This window comes from Telopea speciosissima, chromosome 2 (assembly GCF_018873765.1).
Source record: "Telopea speciosissima isolate NSW1024214 ecotype Mountain lineage chromosome 2, Tspe_v1, whole genome shotgun sequence".
NCBI classification, from domain to species: Eukaryota; Viridiplantae; Streptophyta; class Magnoliopsida; order Proteales; family Proteaceae; genus Telopea; species Telopea speciosissima.
In genome coordinates this window covers 62,154,551-62,177,608 of record NC_057917.1, presented here as the reverse complement: position 1 = coordinate 62,177,608, position 23,058 = coordinate 62,154,551, and the positions used below count along the sequence as shown (strand labels likewise).

General features: G+C 39.6%; 1 protein-coding gene and 1 long non-coding RNA gene across 3 annotated transcripts in view; one reads left to right on the top strand and one right to left on the bottom strand.

The window, feature by feature from the left end:
• Window positions 1–1,452: 1,452 nt before the first annotated feature.
• LOC122651437 overlaps window positions 1,453–23,058 on the bottom strand; it is a 60,643-nt gene continuing 39,037 nt past the window's right edge. For both annotated transcript variants that reach the window (XM_043844819.1, XM_043844820.1), the window contains 4 exons: window positions 17,815–17,935; window positions 3,713–3,772; window positions 2,965–3,608; window positions 1,453–2,748 (listed from right to left, as the gene is read on the bottom strand). In XM_043844819.1, the coding sequence (XP_043700754.1) occupies window positions 1,728–2,748; window positions 2,965–3,608; window positions 3,713–3,772; window positions 17,815–17,935 (1,846 nt within the window). In that variant the 3' untranslated portion in view covers window positions 1,453–1,727. The remainder of the gene's footprint in view (window positions 2,749–2,964; window positions 3,609–3,712; window positions 3,773–17,814; window positions 17,936–23,058) is intronic.
• Window positions 3,672–17,793, top strand: LOC122651438. The gene is made up of 3 exons (XR_006331458.1): window positions 3,672–3,798; window positions 8,678–8,682; window positions 17,224–17,793. It is a non-coding gene; the product is annotated as an uncharacterized LOC122651438 (long non-coding RNA).

Below are 23,058 nucleotides of genomic sequence, written 5' to 3'. Positions count from 1 at the left end.
CCATGAGTGTAGAAAAACTTGGTCAAAACAAAAAAAATTAATACATCCTCGTTACAGAATGATCTTATATGATGGGTTCAATCTTCCAAATGCAAAGCCCGGCCCAGTCAATGTGATGCCCCATGTCCTTGTCCATCATGACTCATAAGGCCCAGGGCTCCAGCCCAACAAAATTACTTCGGGCACGGCAATAGATATCTCCACTTACACACACATACACACACAAACACACACACAACAGGCATGTAAAATGACAAGATTTACCTGGTTGAAAAAAACAATGATAACACTAAAAGGGCAAAAAAGTAAGGTTATGATTCTCTTTTTCATCAAACCTTAGTTACAACAAGCATTTCCCACAAATAAATCAAGCAAAAAAGGCCCACTCTAGTGACTTTGGATCATTGACGGCCTTTTCCATGTACTAACCCCTCTCTCCCACCCTTTTTTATCCGAAATGAAAATGAGATTTTATCGACTAATCAAACAGGGGAGGCCTTCAGGCTAGTACATGAACTACAGAATTGAACCTTTTTTTTTGGCTGGAGTGGGTGGAAGGGGGGGGGGGGGTGGGGGTGGTTGGAGTGTGGTGCTAAGTTCTATGCACCATACCCTTGAAGTATAAAAGATATTAGCCCTGTAGCAAGAACCTGGCCTTCTTGTATAGCAGTTCCCCCAACTGAGAAGTTGATTCTCTAATTCAGATATTTCAGAAAAGGATCTGTTGGGCCACTGACCAGTGACCACAATGAACTAGCTCCAGATACACATGCACATGCTCTACAAACCTAGAAATTTTACCATTCTTTCCCTCTTTTTTTGTTGGGAGTGGGGGGGGGGGGGGGATCATTGAAAAGGTTCAAACTTACCTATATATATATAGGAATAAGTCTAAGAGAAGCTCCACCTATTAGGCTATTGCATCAGCTTTCAACAGAGACACCAGAAAGGGAGGAGCTTGAGTTGGCCACTCCCATGAGCTAGCTGTATTTACAGCAAAATTTGCTAGTTCATCTGCTGATCTGCTACATGGTTTGCTTTTCTATACACAAACAAACTTCTGTGAAAAAAAAAATACCGAATGATTAAAAGACAAGCATCATATATACGACTCTAATATCCATGGAAGAGGGTATGTTCATGTTCATCAACAGGTTAAACAGTTGAGTATTTCTGTCCACCTGCAACTTTAGGACACCCAAGATATTTGCCAATTTAAAAAATCTAGCCTATTCTGAGCTCTGTAAACAAGTTCAAGAGAACATAATTAACTGAGCACTAGTCCCTGAACAGGTACACAAAGTAAAAAGACTGAGAAGCTACAAACAGTATCTACACATACAACCTCTTGAGTTGCTCCATGGAGATTTAGTCGATGAAAAGAGTGTAATGATACCAGCTGTAATACAGTGGATCCCATCAGAAAATCTTGAAAAGAAAGTGGCTCAAATATGGAAAAAGGCATGATTAACTAGAGCAACAAAAGATGGAAAACATGAATGTAGATTTAACTACACAAGACAAACGAAGCACAAGCCATGAAACTCTAACCTGGCCTTGCTTCTTATGTACAAAGTTGATTTATCCCTAAAGAACCTGAATCTTTGTGAAATCATATTATCCAGAACAACTAATGGCATGTCTGAGAACATCAAAAGACCAAACACTATTTCTTGACTTACAGTAGCTATCAAGATTACGTCTCATCTTCCCCCCCATCTAGAATGTCAAGACCTCCGTCCCCTCCAACCAGAAGGTCTAATAGGAGATCTCATATTGAACACATTGTACTGTGGTCTCAAAGGGAAGTTAGGATTGAAGCCAGGCAAAGAACTTGTTCCTCTTTGAATGTATCCACCTACAGGTCTTGTTTCTGCTGGCTTCACAGTTATAGTTATAGGACAGTGCTGATATCCACGAGGTGATCCTTGAGCACATGATGGTGGACGTATAGTAACTTGAGATGGACAAGGGAAAGGAGGCCTTGGTGCAGCTGGTAGTACCTTCCCAAATGATGGATTGGGAACCAGAGAGGGGACCAAAGGAATTGGGAGTGGTTGGTTCTGGTGCTCCTGATCGGGCGGACACCATTCGGGCATGTCATCATCATCATCCCAGAGATTTTTTCTTGGGGTTATAGCAGCACCATGAGATGGTTTCGAAGTACCAGGTCCACACAACACCTCATTGCCGTGGACTTTGGGCTTCCCAACTGAAAGGGAAAACGTTGGAAGCTGCATTTCATATTCTCCAGGCTTCTTTATTGGAGGCATTCTGTGATTGGTATCCAAAGCAAGCCCTGGTAAGGTTGGAATATGTGGTTTTTGTTGGTTAATTTCTGTCAGTGGCTGCACAGTCACTTTAGATGTCATGGAACCATCTCCTTTCCCTGCTCCTTCAGCTGAAAGTTTATTGCCAGATGGACTGGCGTCTAAAACATACGCACTGTTGGTGGACAACAGAGGTTTGTTGAACATACTCTCAGAAACCCCACATGCTGCCCTGAAGTCAAACTCAGGTAGATCATCATAATCAGTTGCAGGAGCTCTATGTTGTTTTACTGCTTGAGATGGTAAAGGAATAACAGGTTTTGGCAGATCCAAACTTCTGTCAGGCTTTTCTGGTCCTGGAAGGCCCTTGAGAGGAATCTCAACTTGCAATGACTGTCCTATAAGGTGCCGCAGAGAATTTAAGTCAGCAATGAGAGCTGGTTGAGGCCCCATTGGTATGGCTTGGGAGTTATTTGGCCTAGGATTTGGTGGAGAGTTATTCGGAACAGGACTATGCTTTGCATTGAGATAGGTAAAAGAATTACCCCACAGAGAGCTTGAGTTAGAAGGGAGAGCTGATTGAAGTCCTACAGGGATAATATCTTGGGAACTGTTTGGTCCAGGGGTTGGTAGAGAATTGTTTGAAACAGAAGTTGGTTCTGGTCCCATTGGTATGCCTTGAGAGTTATTTGACCCAGGATTTGGTGGAGAATTAATTGGAACAGGAATTTGCTTTGCATTAAGATAGGTAAAAGAATTACCCCACAAAGAGCTTGAGTTAGGAGGGAGAGCTGATTGAATTCCCATTGGGATAACTTGGGAATTATTTGGCCCAGGGGTTGGCAGAGAATTGTTTGAAACAGAAGTTGGTTCTCGATTAGAACTGGTAAAAGAATTACCTACTCCCAGCTGGAGTGAGCTGGACTGGATAATCTTGTTCTCAGTACCTACGCTTCCAGCACTCTCAATAGGTGTGCATCCGGCTCCTGAATCAAGTGGGCTGGAAACCTGAGCCACAGTAAGTGACGGATTAATTTCCATAGTTTGTACGATAGCAGAGTCAGAGGGAGAGTTGAGAGTTTTCTCTGCTGACTGACGATTCTTCCCTTCAGATTTCTTCAACACAGCATTGGGATTTGACAATGTACGGTTTCTCCGCCACACTACGCAACCAATCAATGAGTCTTGATCTTCTTCAACTGCCGCCATGCCCTTAAAGAAACCATATTTTGCAAGTATTGTGATTATGGTGTCACTGCGAGGACAGACATAAAGATCTATACCCTGAGAGAGTTGCGCAAACCCTACCCTCTCTACTTCTTTGTAACCTTTTGCGACCTGTAAATGGACATTAGAGGTGGGGAAGAAAGATAATCTGTCAATTCAGAATCAGATCCTGAGTATTGTAGAGTTTCAATGTCCTAGTGGTCTCACGGTCTCACCTCCTTCATGCCTGTGAGTCCAGCTTTGGAAGATCCAGCTTTCCAACAAAGTGAGATTACCTGAAGATAAAAATATTTAAATCATTGTAATCGTGAATAACCACAAAATAGATTTGCAGAAATATCTGACCTTTTTAACCATCTCAAGACAGAAAATGACACAAATCATATAAGAGAAACAATATTTGTTAAGCAGTTATTTCCAATATCATTGTCCAAATATTGACCAAAAATTTAGAAATTTGAATGGAAGTAGCTTATATTTGCCACTACATGCACTAAAATTTGTTTTTCAGGTCATGAAGGAGTTAACTGCACATGGTCTTTAGCTTAATAGTAACAAAAGGTTCCTTTTGGCACTGCCTTCTATGAATAATCTGCTAACATCCTTCAAAAAATTCTTAAGCTTGATAGTAAGAAAAGCAAGTTCTAGTCCTTGCAGGATGCCCTTCCTGAATAATTTGCCATCATCCTTCGAATAAAATATAATAAGTAATGACATAAATAAACGGAAATTCTATGGACTCTCTGTACTGCTTAATGCTAGTAACCTGTTAAAGTTGTTATACTACGGGCTGAAGACACTGAAGAACAAACTGCACATCTTCTGGACTACATTCGTATCTCAAAGAACTACCTAAGTTCTACAACGGGCTGAAGACAGATGTGCACAACACGAAGACTAGTCCTACTCTTCTCAAAATCTGAGGTCGAATTGTTTTCTAAGAGGAGGAGAGTTGATGTAGATCGAAGCATGAAGAAGAGAAGAGTCATGAATTACTGTTCATGTGGTACTGTTCGCATGAACAGGGTCACAGCCCATATTGCCTTGATGGGAATCCTTATAGAAGACCCAAGTTGAAGACTAAAACACTGTTCACATCACTGTTCACGTGAACAGTGTCAGCCAAAATTTGCCTAGAGGGGGAGTGGAGGGGGGCAGACGCCTCTGGAGATGATGGAGGCAACCATGGAGCATCTGTCAAGCCCTGAGGAGTAGATGTCCCTGGGGCTCACCACTGAAGAGAGAACACCAGAGGGGTGCCATTTGTCATTCCAAAGGGAAGTAGATAGGTCATCATCAATTCTACAAGATGTGGCATCAATGGCAATGTGCCTGACTTTCAGGATTCTGCGCCAGACCCATGAAGCATCAGAGGAGGAGCTAACCGACCTGATGGAGTCCTTGCGGAGGGGTGCCAGCATAGACCCAAGATGTCCATATGCTGTCCTCCTTGGTAAGGAGCTTCAATATCAACTTGAGAGGGCCAGCAAGGTTGACATCTTTGATTCTTCTGAGATCAAGACCCCCTCCGGATTTGGGGAGGCAAAGAGATGCCCAGCTTAAGCGACGAAGAAATCTAGCAGATTCCACACCTTTCCAGAGGAAGGCACACATAATGGACTCTGCAGCCTTTATGATAGCCTTGGGGAACCCAACGACCCCACATGTTTATGACAGCCTTTATGTTTAGTTAAATCAATAATGACTCTTATGAATCGCTTGTTTTTAAACAAACTGCCTAGGCTCACAATGGAGATAGACAAAAACTGTGAGCTAGGTTTCTTCCTTGTTCTCTCTTCTCTCTCTCTCTCTTTCTTCTTTTTTTCCTACGATTTCTGTTGTTCTTGTTCTGATTATGCTACATGGTATCATAGCATGAATCATCAGTGATTGAATTCACCTTCTCTCTGCTTTGAGGGTCTCTTCTTAGGTTTCTTCGTTGTGGTGTGCAGCCACCTATATAATATGTACACAATGAGTTTATGAGATGATTGTGGATGTTCCCCTGTGATAGAAGTGCTGCTGGTGTTATGTGATTGGGAGATGTGACTGTTGCTGGATCCTGTAATTGAGAGATCTGGTTTTTGCTGCGCTGTGATGTGTCATTCAGAGATCTGGTTCTTTTTGATGTGCTGCTGTTCGGCTGTTCTTCCCATGCTCTATGATAGGAAGACTGATTATTTTCAGCACATGTTAATGCCCACTTGCGACTGCCACAACTGAGACTATTTTAAACTACATCTTTGTTTTGTTTATATGTTGTGATCCTATGTGGACAGGTTATTGGTGTTTTCTTGATCATGAAGCATTGTTTTCTGCACTTTCTTGAAAATCATTGTTCAAGTAGGATTTTTCAAGAAGTCTATCTATGCTGGTCGGATTGTTGTAAAATTTTGCAGACGTGTTCTCCATATTCACCATTATATAATTATATATGAACAATCAGCATCATCAACCCTCTATTCTTCCTTGCAATTTAGGTTGAAAGTCTGTCCTGTAGTTCAGTTATTTTCTCTCCTGCAATCTAGCCTGTTCCTACACTGTGGACCTTGGTTCTGATCTGGTTTGACTCTCTCTCTCTCTCTATATATATATATAAAGAGCATCCCAGGGCATGAGGCTCCCGTTACTGCAGGGTCTGGGAGGGCAAATGTACGCAGCCTTAACCCCTGCTTCGCAGGAGAGGCTGTTTCAAAGTTTTGAACCCGCAACCAACAGGTTGCAATAAAGCAGCTTAACCATTGCGCCAAGGCTCGCCCACCATATATATATATATATGGGTGCGTCAGTTTGTAACCAAGAAGGTTACAAAGAGAATTTGTAACCAGACTCTTCGGCCCTTGATAGAATGATGTGTCAAAATATAAGAGTAGGGTTATTGATGTGATTTCACAACTAAGGAAGAGGACTCAGAGTGAGACTAACAAGAGGAGGATAGAGAGCCGCTGGTGGGCAGAATAGGATGAGGCCTTTGTCGACGTTGTCCTAGTAGGTGTTGATGGTGCCTGAAGCGGTGAGCAAGTCGACAGACATCCTGCAGCCTGGACAGGAAGGAGTTGGATTCCCCATGGGTAATTCAAATTTATTGAGGACGAAGGCAACGAAACAATTAGAGTCTGATTTCTAATATTGTTTCAATGCAAAAGGGTTGTCTTCATCCCATTTCCACATCACACTAACTGGAGTCTTATTTTGAATGGCATTTATGTCTCCCCTAATTTCTTCTTTGTTATCACATTTAAGTGTTGAATCCCTGTGAAAAACCCAATTTACCTCCATTGAGAAAGAAGAAGTATATAGTTGCAGTAGCAGTTTGGAAGTGGCAGGGTTGGCCGAGCGATGCGAAGGAGGTGGGATAGCGCATCAACGAGAGCGGTTGTCTATGTGAGGAACTGGAAAGTGGTGATAGAGATGTTGAGGAGTGTTGGGCGGGTAGAGATGAGTAGTAATGAGGTGAGGAACTGTGCCTACTTTGGGCCATGTTTGAACATGCAGCGGAGTTCACAGAGCTGAGATTTGGCTTTCCTCTAAAGCTCAGGTCAGCCTTTTCACCAGAGAATAAGCGGTTCTTCATTCACTTCCATTTATGTTCTAGGTGATTTCTCTATAGTCTCTCACAGTCTCAACTCTCAATTTAATTGGAGCTGTGAAGCTGGGAGGTGGAGCCAGGGCGGGGAGTTCATTGGATCTAATACAAATCAAATCAATGAACCCAACCCAAGAAAACAAAACTTTAGTGAGAGATAACAGTCTCAAAACAGTGCAATCCATCCAACTCGGGCGCAAACCTTGGCAGCCACTGAAGTTGCTGTAGCCTTCCAACAGACACTGCTGGCTTTACTGTCTCAAAATCATATTTTGAGCTGATCCTACCTTAGCATCCTCTTTAAGTTTAAGCAGTGAAGAACCCACTGAAAGACCAAAGAACTCAGCAGACAGCACCTACGGCATCAAATGAACTGAAAATTGATTGAAACAAAGTGGTCGAAATCAACTTTGGCCGAAGCAAAGATGATCTTCAAGTTCTCTTTCTAAAACGGCAAAACAAGCCGAAATACAGAAACTCTGAGAGGTATACTCACTAGTCACTACAGTCAAAAACAATTGACAGATCACAAGGGATTGGGGGCAGTGTATCATAAGGGGGAGAGGGAGCCAGAGTCGGCGATGCAGGGCATGGGGAGAGCCAGAGGAAAGAGGAGGAGGGATGGGAAGGGGGAGCCGGAGAAGGAGAAGAAAAGAGACGGAGGAGGGGTGAAATTACAAAAAGACACCCTTAACTTTAAAAGGTTATAAGTAATGTGGTTGGGCAAATAAGTCCGGTTACAAGTTTCAACACTATACTGTAACCGGATTGGTTACAAACAGAGAAACCCTATGTGTGTATGATTCTACTAATCTTCTACTGCTCTGTGGATTTTTATCGTTTATCATACCTGTCCTGCGGATTGGAGATTTTTTTTTCGTGATCCATTATATTGAGTTGTGTATTGTTGATATCTTATCTTAAGATGGGTGATTCTAAACCCCCTGTGGAAAATGTTAATGTCCAAATCACCTCTATCAAGTTGATTGGTGCTTCCAACTACCTCCTATAAGCATAAGCTGGGAAAGTTTATATTAATGCCAAAGGCAAACTGGATTATTTGACTTAATACCCACCTTCTACAGCTGAGACGAATTATAAAGACTGGATGTGTGAGAGTGATACATTGTTAGTATGGTTATGGAATAGCATGGAACCATCAGTGGCTGCTAATGTCATGTTCCACACTACTACTAAGGGTGTCTAGGATGACTCGAAGGAGAGTTACTAGCAAGACAAAAAAATTTGGCAAGTTTGACTTGTATGAGAAGATTTTTTCTTTCAAGCATAATAGTAATTCAGTAGGTGAATATTATAGTGCCCTTAAGGATATGTGGAAAGAATTAAATGACTATCAACCTATCTCTACTGATCTTGGAGTGTTGAAATTTCAGCATGCAGAGTTCTAAGTTGCCAAGTTCCTCTCTGGTTTAGATCCCGAGTTTCAGACTGTGAAAAGTCAGTTGCTTAGAGCAGAAAATGTGCCTTCGATGAATGAAGCTTTCTATCGCATTCACCTGATTGTCTCTCCTTCCCTTGCCAAATCTAAATCCTCTTCTTTAACAAAGGATAGCTCTGCATTTGTTACTGGTAGCAGTGGTTGTGGACGTGGCTCAGGTTTTCCTGGTCGAGGTTCAAGGGGAATGAGAGGACATTATGCTGGTGATCAAGGACAGCAGCTTTATCAGCCTTAACACCAATGTTCTCATTGTGGTAAGCCCAATCACACTGGTGATAAGTGTTGGGAAAAGCAAGGTAAACCTGAGTGGGCATAATAGTTGACCAATTCAACAGTGATTGATGGGTGTTCTGATGTGGTGTCGTCTCATGACACCAACTCTGCCTCTACATTTGGAGCTGTTCCATCAGCTTCTGTGTCTCGAGATGACTATAATTAAATACTTAATCATCTTCAGCAGCTTGAAGCTTCCACTTCTTCATCCACTGTCACACTAGCCTACACAAGTACTATTATGATTCTTTCCTCTCACTCTCCTACCAGTTGGGTTATTGACTTTGGTGCGTCCAATCATATGACCGGTAAGTTTAATGTGTTTTCTTCTTTCAATAAACCTACTCATCCATCTTGGGTGATTCTCACTAATAGACCCTCTACTCAGGCTCCTAGTTATGGTGTTTCTCCCACTTCATCTTTGTTGTTATCTTCCATTATCCATGTACCTCAATTGCCTTGAATCTTTTATCTGTGAGTTAAATACTAAGTCTCTAAATTTCTGTCTCCTTTTATCCTTCATGTTGTGTCTTCCAAGATTTTCAGACATGGAAAAAGATTGGTGGAGGACATGAGAAGGGTGGCTTATATTATCTTGATGGTAATTCGGTTTCTATTGTTGCGTTTGCTGCTTTTGGTGGTGTTTCACTTTTGGATTGGCATTACTAGTTAGGGCATTTGTCGCTCTCTAAGCTTCAACAAATGGTTTTTGTGTGCAAATAAATCTCCAATATAGAGTGTGAAGCTTGTGAGTTTGGTAAACATCACCATATTTCCTTTCTTATTTCCTTTCTTACATGGGATGTTTCTCGGAGTTGGTCTTTGTTTTCAATAGTTCACTATGATATTTGGGGGTCTTCCATAAAAGGTAGATTTGGATGAGAATTCTCGGGTTGACCCCCGGGGGCGTGTCCGGAGATGGTTGTACGATTAGTCACCATACTAGCACCCAAATGGGGTGAGGGGGGGGGGGGGAGGGGAACTTCTTGTGTCCAAGGTCGGTCTAGTTTTATGTTTTTGTTACTTTTGTGGACGATCATTCATGCTTGACTTGGTTGTATTTACTGAAAGATCCTTTAGAGTTTTTTTCCCTATCCTTAAAGCTTTTTATAATGAAATAAAAACACAGTTTGATACTTCTCTAAATTTTTTTTGCTCAGATAATGCTTTGGAATATACTCAACGTACAATTTCTTCTTTTTCCTCTGAACATGGTGTTTTACATCAAACTAGTTGCTCGTATACCCCTAAAAAGAATGGTGTAGAAGAACAAAAGGACATGCACTTATTGGACATTGCTCATTCTTTATTGTTTCATATGGATGTTCCTAGGAGTTTTTGGGGGGATGCAGTTTTAACCGCTTGTTACTTGATTAATCACATGCCTTCCTCTATTCTTAATAAAATCTCCTTTGAATATTGTTTTTCCGTATGTAGGGTTGTATTTGATAGTATACACCCAACGACATTGCACAGACTCTTTACCTGGAGGGATATCAACCAAGGTTCATGTCTTACGAAAGACCAAAGCATACATTTCTACATCCATAGTCGGCTTCCACCCATGATGAGACAACACCTCATGTTGGGTTTTAAGACATTATGAAAACAAGGATAAATCTAAGCTATAAAGAGTAGATGCTAGATGTGACACAAATACAAATTTATCAATAGGGTACGCAACTATAGACCGTTAGGTGCACAAACGAGTACCTTTGTGCAAAGTAACCAGCAAGTCAGGAGGTGCGGAGGAAGAAACAGGAACTCCAGCCAACAAATCGGACTAAGCAGAGGGTAATGGAAAAGGAGATGAAGCCACAGGGGGAGAGGTCTAGTGCAAAAGCTGAGTATAGAACTACGGCTCATATTGTAGCCGAGTTAATGTGGTTGAAGTCTCTTCTTTAGGAGCTTGGGTTTCCTATACCAAGCCTATTGGTATGTTTTGTGATAACAAGGGAGCCATTTATATTGCTAGCAATCTTGTTTTTCATGAGCGCACTAAGCACATCGAGGTTAACTGCCATTTTGTGAGGGATGTTGTGATGAAGAAGTTGATTGCTACATCATTTGTTGATTCTGATTGCAACATCATTTGTTGATTCTGGGAGTTAGTTTGGTGATATGTTCACCAAGGAGTTGTTTTGTCCGGCTTTCCTTAAAGGTTGTTCCAAGGTGGGTATGAGTGATATTTATGCTCCAGCTTGAGAGGGAGTGTTGAAATTTTAATGGGCCTATTCTATAAGTACAAAAATTAGGGATATGTGTAGTTATTTTTTGTTTTTTAGTCATTAAGAATATTAGGTTTCAACATTTTGAGATTTTATTTCCTTGTAAGTTTTATTTAGTTGCTATTTTGTAACTCTCTCCATTAGCCAAGGAGAGTTTCTATTTTTGTAACAAGGCAATTTATAAATAAAGGAGGAGGCAGTTTGTAGCTTCCCACGATTTTAACAGCAACCCTTTGAATGCTATGTGTATGCATGTTAAACTGAGAGAAACCCATGTTGTGGAGACAACGAACCTTGGTGAGATTCCAAGGTAGAGATTGGTGAGAAGCCATCTTCTAGTTGGTAGGAGAACAGCATATCCCTTTCTTCTTCTTCTCCATCAGTTCTTTTTTTCTATTTTTTCATTGTTCTCTGCAACTCGTAAGCTGCTATACTGTTATTGACTATTAGTTTCCTTGTTTCTAATCTCAGTTCTCATCTTGTTTCTACCGAAGTACATCTGACCTTTATGTTCTGTTGTCTTAAATTTTTAATTGCATACCCCCATCTGTTGGCCTGCGCATGATGCTACAAGGTTACAGGGCCTTAGTTTTTGTTTCCAGCTATTGTTCCCAATTTAGTAACCTCTATTTCTCTGCTTTCTAATCTGGTTTTGCCCGACTCCTTTTATGATTTCTGGAAAGAGAGGAAGAAAGAGAAGAAGAAGAGGAGAAAAAGAGGAAGGACTGCTATTACCTCCACTGTCGAACCTCCTTCAAGTACGGTCTTCATCCAAGGGAGGGAGGTCTTCCACCATTAAAGCACCTTCAAGCTTTTTATTTAGAAATTCGATTTTCAGCAAACCTGTGAGTTAACATCTATTACCTTGTGCTTATTTTATATTAAAAATATTCTCCTCTCTTGATTCTAAAATTCTGTTTTTTCAAGCATGTGTTTAAAAATTTTATTTGAGAAAACTATGTTGAAAAATTCATTGATTTAAGAGCATAATAGGATGAGAAATAGTGAGAAGGATGTTATGATGATATTCTTCATGATTATGGAAGCATGGCAACTCCTTATGTGCTTATGGATGTATGGATGTTTGTCTTTTTTATTTAATTGTGATTGAGAAGATGAACCCGTAGTATGGTACAAGACATACTTCTTGTCCTCACCTTTGGTGAGTGAGCGGCGCTTGTAGTACAGTGCAAGGCAAATGCTTTTTGTTACATTGATGTGCATGCTCATGATTAAATTTGGATATCGTGTTTATGCTTTTGGCCAAGTGTAAGCATGACGTTTGTACTTGATTATGAATATGTTATGTTGACGTTGTGTGAAATTTGCTATAGGGATGAATAACCATAGTTTTATGCATATATGTTTCCAACTCTGTTATGGTGCATGTCTTTTAAAATATTCGTATGAGGTTTGGATGTTATCTCGTTAAGTTTCTTCTCGAAGCTTACCCCTATTATGTTTCAGACGAAGAGACTGTAGATATTGATCAGACCTTTGTGGAGAATCAAGAGGATGGAGCTTATGGTTGTGACAGAGACATACATTAGGATTGAATCTTGAAGTTTATTTAAATTATGTTTTAGACTTGAATTTTTAAGGGCATGTAACTTTGATTAATTTGAGTTTTGAGACGATGTAATAATTAATTAAATTTTCAGTATTATTGGAGACTTGAATTTAATCATGTTGATTGAATGAATATGGATAGAGACTTCCGTTGTAATTATGTTTGAGGTTACAGGATGACTTATAGTCAAGTCCACTCCGGTTCACATTCCCTAAGACGTATGATCTTGTGGATGGTTAACGATCAAACTCCTAGATGGATTTGGGGGCGTTACAGAGTGGTATCAGAGAGGCGTTTTAGGTTGAAATGAGAATTAGAAACATGAACCTAAGACATTGACATTGAACCTAGAAGAACATAGAGCAACTTAGCAGATTTCTCTGTAATGGGCAGAACAGTAGTCCGGATTTGATTTTAAGGGTTGACATATTTAGGAGTGAAATTTGGATCTAAAATTTTTACTGGGAGTAATTGAATATGGTTAGAGGACCTCCACTAAATTTCGTGTAATTTGAGGATGTTTTGGTAGGTCAAATAGTTGTTGTAATCTAAATTGTACAGTTGCTGTCAAAATCTGAAGACTGAGAAAAAAAGGGTTCATAGAGGGACTTAGAGGTTGAAATTTGAGGTGATTTTCGGACTGTAGACACTTTTAGGAGTCTTATTAATTCCAGAAAAAATAGGGATGTAATTGAATCCGGGACACCCACTTGTTGACGATTTTTAAATTCTTGGACAGAATCTACCTATAGTCAGAAACTGATTTTGGAGAACATAGAATCTAAGTTAGAAAAACATTTTTAATGTGATTTTTTGATATGTTATAAAACTTTAAGTTAGGTTTCATTAAAAGTTAATTGCTACTGTTATTGACTTCCAAAAGTTTAAATTCTTAATTTCTACCATAAGTGGTCAGAATTGGAGAAAACACGATTTAAATATATTGCAATTTTGGGTGTGAGTTGTTGATCTTTTGAATTTGGCCAAAACAGAACCATGCCTCCGCGAAGAGCAAAACAGAGTTGCGGCAATGCACTACCAAATGCTGGAAATCTTCCACCACCACCAACTGAGGATGAATATTGATTTATGAAACCACATGGGAATTATTGGAGATGAGTTTTAGTAAACCTTGAACTTAGAAATTGGTGACATAGGATTTTGATACATAGAGACATTACACCTAGCTTTGAACTGAAACAACTTGGGTGAAACTCTTTAGTATTTTGTAGTGAACTTGAGCTGTGGAGTGGGAGTGATATATTTTCCTTACCATTTGGAGAGACGTTTATGGCAAACATTGTATACATGTCTTATCAAGTATAGATAGAAGGTAGAGATATGCTTGCAGATTTTATCCTTTTAGAAATGACGGATTTTGATGTCATACTTGACATGAATTGACTATGTTAGTGTTTATCATTTTGATGAGAGAATAATGATGTTTTGTACGGAGGACAAGTTAAACCCTAGATTTATGGGACCCTCCACGATTGAGGTACACATAATTTCGAGGACGAAATTTTTTAAAAGAGGGGATGATGTAATAACTTGAAATTTTTGGAAATCTATTGGTCGTACATGCTAAGGTAAAACGATTTGACTTATAATGTGAGGTGCATGTATGTGAGATTATGTCATACATGACTCTGTATGATTTACACAAAATAATTTGAATGGTTTGAACTTGCATGATTTTATATGGATAAATGCTGAATGGTTGTGGACCAAGTCAATTCTGGTTCAATTTATTGGTTAGTCTAGCTCAAGTGTGAGAGGTTTAGTTTTAGCCAAGCCTATTTTGGACCTTTGATATAGGTCATGATTTAATAAATAATTTGCCAGAAATATAGAGATAATGATCTAGAAATTTTTAAAGATAGATTTGGCCAAGGTTACATGTTACTTCAGTGGTTCAAGAATAATAAATAATAGATTGATTTTGGTTCAACTTAGTGATTCAACATTTTAACCAAGAACCAAGTTACCTAATCTATTAAAATACACCATGTTGGACATTATTTATATCGGCCAAAAGATTTAGCCTGACCAAAGTCGAATTTTGGGATTTTGATTTAGTAAATCAGTTAAGTTTCTAGACATAATGTCTTGACCAGGTAAGCTTATTGATAGTTTCTATCAACAAGTTGTGTTGGCATGTGCTGAATTAGCTTAAGAAAATCCATCAGGTTTTGATATGATTGGGCTAGCTGAGAAGATGGAGTTTCGGTAATCCATAAAGAGCATTGGATGAGGAGAAAAATAAAAACAAAATGATATACGGTACAAGTATCCGCAACTGTTTAGAGATTCAGATATGTACATTTCGAGGATGGAATTTTTATAAGGGGGTAGGGATGTAATACCCATAACTAAAATATAGGGGTAATTTGGACTTTTCACCTTGGGAGTTGGATCTTTATCAATGGACCAATGAAGAGTGGAATTTTAGTTGTTAGCATGCACACTTGAGGTAAGGCCTTTGCTAGTATTTTTTTTTAAAGTGTAAGTGCAAGGTAGGCATACATGTACTTTTCCCTGTGCATGGTTATATGCAACTTTTATTTAAACAAATGCATTCATAATATTATCAACACTTTAAGTACTTAAGACTTTATATATAATTAAAGAGGTCTAAGGATCAATTATTGAGGGAAGCAATTAATTAGAGTTTTATTTCTTTAGCTTTGACCATCTTGGTGGGCCCCACTTAAAAACTACTAGGTGAGAGAAAATAAGGGGTTGGAGATTTCCTACGTTTGAGAGGGGAATGGCAATTTAAAAAAAAAAACAAATAAATATGAAAATAAGGAAGTTAGAGAAGGGAAAAAAAAAAAAAGAGAGTTTGAGTTGAAAAAGGAAAGAAGGGGAAATCGTGAAAAGGGATAGAGAGAGACAGAAATCCTCTTAGGAATCTAAAAGAGTGATTGAATGGAAATAGGAAAGAGGGGGACATAAATTGTAAAAAGGGAGAGACTGATTGAATGGAAATAGGAAAGAGGGGGACATAAATCGTGAAAAGGGAGGGAGAGAGAAACTGAAATCATGAAAGAGGGAGAGAGAGAGAGAGAGAGAGAGATCGTGGAAAAGAGAGGAAGAAGAGAGGAAGAAAGAGAAGAAGAAGAGAAGGAGAAAAAGAGGAAGGACTGCTATTACCTCCACTGTCGAACCTCCTTCAAGTACGGTCTTCATCCAAGGGAGGGAGGTCTTCCACCATTAAAGCACCTTCAAGCTTTTTCTTTAGAAATTTGATTTTCAGCAAACCTGTGAGTTACCATCTATTACCTTGTGCTTATTTTATATTAACAAAATTCTCCTCTCTTGATTCTAAAATTCTGATTTTTCAAGCAAGTGTTTAAAAATTTTATTTGAGAAAACTATGTTGAAAAATTCATTGATGTAAGGGTATAATAGCATGAGATATAGTGAGAAGGATGTTATGACTTATGATGATATTCTTCATGATTATGGAAGCATGGCAACTCCTTGCATTGTTATGGATGTATGGATGTTTGTTTTTATTTATTTAATTGTGATTAAGAAGATGAGCCCGTAGTACAGTACGGGACATACTTCTTGTCCTCACCTTTGGTGAGTGAGCTGCGCTTGTAGTACGGTGCAAGGCAAATGTTTGTTGTTACATTGATGTGCATGCTCATGATTAAATTCGGATATTGTGGTTATGCTTTTTGCCAGGTGTAAGCATGATGTTTGTACTTGATTATGAATATGTTATGTTGTTGATTTTGTGAAATTTGCTATAAGGATGAATAACCATAATTTTATGTATATATTTTTCCAACCCTGTTATGGTGCATGTCTTTTAAAATATTCGCATGAGGGTTGAATGTTATCTTGCTAAGTTTCTTCCTGAAGCTTACCCCTATTATGTTTCAAATGAAGAGACCGCAGATATTGATCAGACCTCTGTGGAGAATCAAGAGGACGGAGCATTTGGTTGTGACAAAGACATACATTAGGATTGAATCTTGAAGTTTATTTAAATCATGTTTTAGACTTGAATTTTTAAGGACATGTAACTTTGATTAATTTGAGTTTTGAGACGATGTAATAGTTGGTTAAATTTTCAGTACTATTGGAGACTTGAATTAAATCATATTGATTGAATGGATATGGATAGAGACTTCCGCTGCAATTATATTTGAGGTTACAGGATGACTTATAGTCGAGTCCACTCCGGTTCACATTCCCTAAGACGTATGATTTTGTGGATGGTTAACGACCAAACTCCTGAACGGATTTGGAGGTTTTACACGAACTGTTATTGACAGAGATCAATAATCTTTGTTTATATACTGTTTCCTGAGTTTCTAATTCTCGGTTTAGGGACTTGCTAATTCTGTAACAGTCCCATACCTTCACATCCAACCGTCAAATTTTGAGGATGTGTTCTCCACCCAATTAGGTATCCGACCAGAGTTACATCCTCGTCAGACTGACCTGTTGTGAGCTAGAGAGATTCCATTATTTTTGGTTTATTATCCTGCCCTGCAATCCTGGTTAATTTGGTTTCCTGGTCATTAATGATTTGGTGATTAAGAACCCATCAATAACTCGTTCCAAGGGTTCCCCTCCCCCCTTCCATGTAGAACAGAATTTTGGTATACTTGCAGTTGCAGTAGATGGAATGAGACTAGCCAAAATATGATTCCAGTGGGTTTCATTCATCCTTCAGGCAGTCTCACCATAGTGGCGAAAACCAAGCAAAACCATGTAAAATGCATATACTGTACATTGAGTACTGATTCCTCTAGTAAGGATCACACAAGCATACCCTTAGACCTTCATACAACCTTTCTTGATAAAATAGCAAAGCAACAAAAGCTCCAGTCAATTAAGATTTAAGACGGAAATTATGAACTCCAAAGTTATAGTAATGCCTACTAATAGAAATGGACAAATGGTGCACAGCAAATGACAGTAACTCATAGCCTGTATCATTATTATTCTTATTATTTTAGTTTTTAATTTTTATCATCATTACTACTAGTAGAACTACTATTCTATTGTTTTTTTTTTCCTTTCCTCGGAAGAAAACCTCTACATTATGAAGGTCTCTCAAATATGAAGATTTCCTATGCCTCATTATACTATGCATCTTCCAGAACAAAGGTGATGATAACGATGGCTTATTATTTCACATGCTCCACTCAATACTGCTACAAAGAGTAGAAGGTTACCATCAATCCACGGTTGCGTGAACGGGGAAGTTCTTGAATAAATTTTTCAAAAGCCTCCAACCTTACTTTGCCCTTAACTTCTACAAATTCAGACCAGTTGATCTCGGGTGCCTTCTCACCACTGCACAAACAATGAATTACAGGTACAGCTATCAAATACCTATCCTAATCTTTGAAGACTCAAGTGAGAAAACCCAGACAAGGAGAAAGAGAGAGAGGTTTTCCTTAATGCTAGCTTTTTAGGCCGAACTTACCACTTCAAGTATATAAAATACCAACAATAAATGCAATGTTTTAGGTGCAAAAACTAAAAGTCAGCAACTTTGCATTGATGGAAACAATCATATTGCAAGAATCAAATAAGAAGTGTAACTGGTACATATGCTAGTCATATCAAGAAGTACGTAAGGGAAAAAGAAATGCATCCAGAATTAGCAACTAGGAAAGGTGAAATAAGCACTCCATGATCCTATTTACAGGTGATTAGCACGATTTCTTCGCCCATTGTGAAAATCTAAGGAACAGGGACATGGGCACATGTGTTTGTGCTTGCCATGGACACAAGGTATCCGACTTGGCAACACACAGACAAGTTGGTTTAGGTGTCTAACAATTTTGTTTTTATGACAATGCGTACAATTATGTTTTTCTTCTTTAGAAATCTCTTTATGTCATTTTCCCCTTCTTTTTTCCTTTTCTAAAGAAGAGAAGTATGCGGCAGTGTAGATACTAGACAAGACCCAAAGAAAAAAAATTCAAGCTTCACCTTTATCATTTTATGGTTGTGCTTGTCATGCTTTAACAACTTGCTAACAGTTGAGGTTCATCACAAAGGAGATAATAAGTAGAGAATACATCAGTTGGCCTGTAAATATAATACATCAGTTGGCCACTAAAAGTAAAAGATAACAATATTTCAGAAATGAGACTGTTCAAGGAAGACCAGGGAATCTTATGAGTGGAAGCCAAATTGGCAGCCCAAAAAGGATCAAATGCTCCTTTTTGCGTGTAGTTGGAAACTCTGACAACTTGATGTAGATCAAAGGAGAAAAGAGAAAAAAATGGGCTCGCAGTATTGTTCGAGCCCAGCCATTAAGCCTCCATTGATGCCCAGCCAGCCCTTGGGTTTTGTCCAGTCGTGGGCCTAATTTCCAGCCCATTAAGTTGTCATCTAATAAGTTCTAGTGGAGGACGGTTAGCTTCAACCTTCTGGTTTTTTTTAGTTTCTATTTTATTATTTTCTACTTGTCTTTTATGTAATGGATACTAGTAGGTAGTGTCCAATGATCAAGAATTCGGTGCCGACACTGGTTTCGACCAGCCAAAAATCGAGATTTCCTAGGTTTCGACCATATCTTTGTCGAAACCTGGTACTTTCTCCAACCCAATCCATGCATTAGTTTCACATAGAGAACACCAAAATAATACTTGTGGTTTTGACCCAAGTTCGATAGTGTATATTGTTCTTGGACATGGTATCGAATAAGGTTTGATCGGAACAACTCTTTCAATATAAATCAGATTTAAGCAATCTTGGATTCGTTTGAAAGCTTTCCAACAATCCAAGATTGCTTAAATCTGATTTATATTAAAGAGTTATGTTCCGGTCAAACCTTATTTGCATAGTTGTCACAGCGTCTATGCGACCCAAGGCGTTACAGAGGGTCCAAAATCAAGGTGACACCAACAAGGCGTCCAAGGCGACCAAGGTGCCTGGATGCCTAGGCGACGCCTTGACAACTATACTTATTTGGTGTGCGCTAATGCTGTCAAAATCACTCTGAATGAAAATATATTTTTAGATATCAAAACAAATGAATATTTTACCACTCTTTTGGTTTTTAGCAATTGTTGAAATCTCAAGTATTAGGGGCAGAATTGTCCACTGCCCTTATTACTTGTTTTATTATCTTTTTATTCTCTGTTTTGTATTAGTGTTTAAGTACAGGGGTAGTTCTGTACTGGTCATATTCTTTTAGTTGCTAATATGTTTAGGGGAGGCAGCCATGATAGAGAATAATATCTCTTTACCGCAGGCTGCCTCCTCCCTTGGGATCGCAGCTTCCTTTCTGCTCTTCTCTCTTTTCTTGCAGTTTGATTACAGGTTTCTGGTTCTCTAACATGGTATCAGAGCTTCTGTAATCAGACAGTTTTTTTTCTTTCCTCTCTGCTAGTCTTCTTCTCGGTTTTCTCTCCAGTGGTGTGCAGCCACCTGCTGCTGCCTCTATCATGAAGTGAGCACTTCTCGTATTATTCATGAAGTGCTATTTACCTATCTACAACAGTACCAATATCTGGTGATTGAAGATTTTTTTTTTCTATCAAAATCCTGAGATCGATTTTCATGAAGACCCTGAGAGTGAAATCGATTTTTTGGTTTTTGACTGGTTGATGACTGCTGTGTCATGCTACGTGGATCAACTTCTTGGTCTTTTTTTTTTGCTGCCTACTACCTTGCTGAAGATTGAGGAGCTTCTCTTTAAAGTTCATCAATTTTCGATGATCTTCCCAACACCCTGCCCAATTGATATTGGAGGTTGGCGCTATTTTTTTCTGGTTTTGTGTTTGGATGACTGGTTGATCTCTCTTGTGGAGTTTTTTTTTTTTTTGGATTCATTACTTGCTATTGTGGCTGCTTCTACTGGTTTTGCTGGCTCTTCATCTATTCGGGTTTCTTCTCCATCCTATGTGGTATTGGTTTCTACTGCTGCTGTTGATTGGGCTTTTTGGTGACCTTATTTGGACTTTTCTCTTACTATGGCTGAGGTCAAATCTACTACCGATTCAGTTGATGTTCAGATTATTTCAATTAAGTTGAAGGGCAGTTATAATTATTTACTCTGGGTTTAAGCTGTCCGCGTTTATATTATTGCCAAAGATCAGCTATGTTACATTACTATTGATCCTCCTGCTCCTGATTCAAAGGATTACAATGAGTGGGTCAAGGATAATGCTATTCTGCAGATTTGGTTATGGAATAGTATGAAGCCAGATGTGGCTGCCAAAGTCATGTTTCACACCACAGCCAAGGGTGTGTGTGGGATAACCTCAAGGAGATGTACTCTCAGGAGAAGAATATGACCAGTATATATGACCTGTATGAGAAGATGTTCTCATTTCGACAATCGGACAAGTCTCTACAGGAATATTATAGTATCTTTAAGGGTATGATCGAAGAGCTGATGTATTTCAGCCTATTACTACTGATGTTGAGAAACTCAAGCCTCAAAGGAGTGAGTTCTATGTATCTCTCTTCCTTGCTGGTCTGAATCCTACTTTGAAGGCTGTAAAGGGCCACTTGTTAGCTGGAGAGACTGTTCCCACTCTTAATGACATTTTCTCCAGGCTGCAGCGCATGGGACCTCCTGCAAAATCCGAATCCTTATCTAAGGATAATTCTGCATTGAATGCTGGCCGTGGTCGTGGTCGTTCTTATGGTGGAGGCCGTGGTTCAGGAGGGCGTAGTAATGCTGGGCAGCAAGATGATTGTCCTCCTAGACAGTGCTCCTATTGTGGCAAGCCCAATCATACCATTGAAACTTGTTAGGCCAAGCATAGCAGACCCGAATGGGCTATACAGCTGGCCAATCGTGCCTACTCTGAAGATGGTTCTGATACATTACTGCTTACTGCAGCATCTAATTTCTATTTTGGGTTTGGATATGTAACCAGTGATCTGTCCATCAGGTGACAGATATTTTGAGGGTTGTCTATTTAATTGGGACCTACTGTTGCTATCGATTTGAGGGTACCCTACCCTAGGGTTAATGAGTTACATGTCGTTACAAAATTTGACAGCAAACCGCCATATACTGTAGGCCTTTAGTAGTTGCCAATCCAACCATTTGATTGTGTTCATTGTTTGGGGATGTCACAATTTGGGTACAGGGGTAATTTTGTCATATTTTATCCATTAGGGGTATTCTTGTACTTGTACGTATTCTAGAACATTCTCTAGTCTATTATATATAAAGTGGGCTATGAACATAATGTCACAAGCCATTACTCCCAATTTCATCATGGTATCAAAGCGAGGATCAACCTTGGGATCCATACATAAACTCTAGTTTTTCCCTCCTCTCAGCGCCGCCGCCACCGCCTCCAACTCCTACCAGCACCACCGTCTCTCTTGAGCCCCACCGCTCCTCTCTAGCACTGCAACCTCCGCCTCTCTCCAGCACCACCGCTGCCTCTACTGCTTCCGCCTTCCTTTCTCTCTTTCGGTTTCAACTAGCGACTCTGCCTCCTTTGTCTCTAGCACCTCTCAACATCTGGCGCTTCTTTCTTCCATCCCTCGGTGGTAGTTTCTTCCACCGAGGGTGTCTTTTGGTGATTCCATGTTTTTTTGAGTGATATCTCATTCCCTTTTAAAGATCAATGTTTCTTTTTCCAGAAACTGTTTGATTTGCCTGCTTTGGCTATGCCCTTTGAGTTTTAGAAATCTTTTGTTGGATATTTTGCTCTCTGATCAGCAACCATGTCGGGTGTGACACCGATGTGATTTCTCCGGACACTTCTAGTGATCGCTGCTTTCCTTTTCTTTTTTTTCTTTTTTTTTTTTTAAACCTGAACTTCTCTGGGACCCGGGCCAGTCCCTAAAGTGATCGCGGCTTTCCTTCGTTCCCTGTTTGTTCCATTAAATTGGATGGGAACAATTATTTGATGTGCTCTCGTTCCTGCTTCTTTTCTATAGCTTCTCGTGGTTTTCCAAGCTATCTTACCGAGGATGCTACAAGGCCTGATGATGCTGATCCTACTCAAAACAAACGGAATTCGGACAACTATCGGGTAATGTCCTATCTTATCAATTCCATGCAGCCAAATACTTACCGGATTCGGCGGCCAAAATGTGGAAAGTGGCCAAAGATACCTACTCTCAAGTGGGAAATGATGCCCTAAGTCTATGAACTCCAGAAGAAGATCCATGAGACGAAACAGAAAGAGATGACATTATCTCAGTATTTTTGAGTTGAGAGGTATGTGGCAAGAGTTAGACTATTATGAGGGTTTCTATGCAACTTGCACTACTGATGCCTTGAAGTTCACCAAACGGGAGGACAAGCTTCATGTGTATGTGTTCCTGGTAGGTCTTCATATTGAGCTTGATCAGATTCGGGCTCATATCCTGAGTCGAGATCTTTTTCCAACTCTGGAACAGGCGTATGCTAATATGCTATGGTTCAATCTGAGGATAGCCGTAGTACTACGATGTTGCAACCTGCTGCCCAGGATCGATCTGCCCTT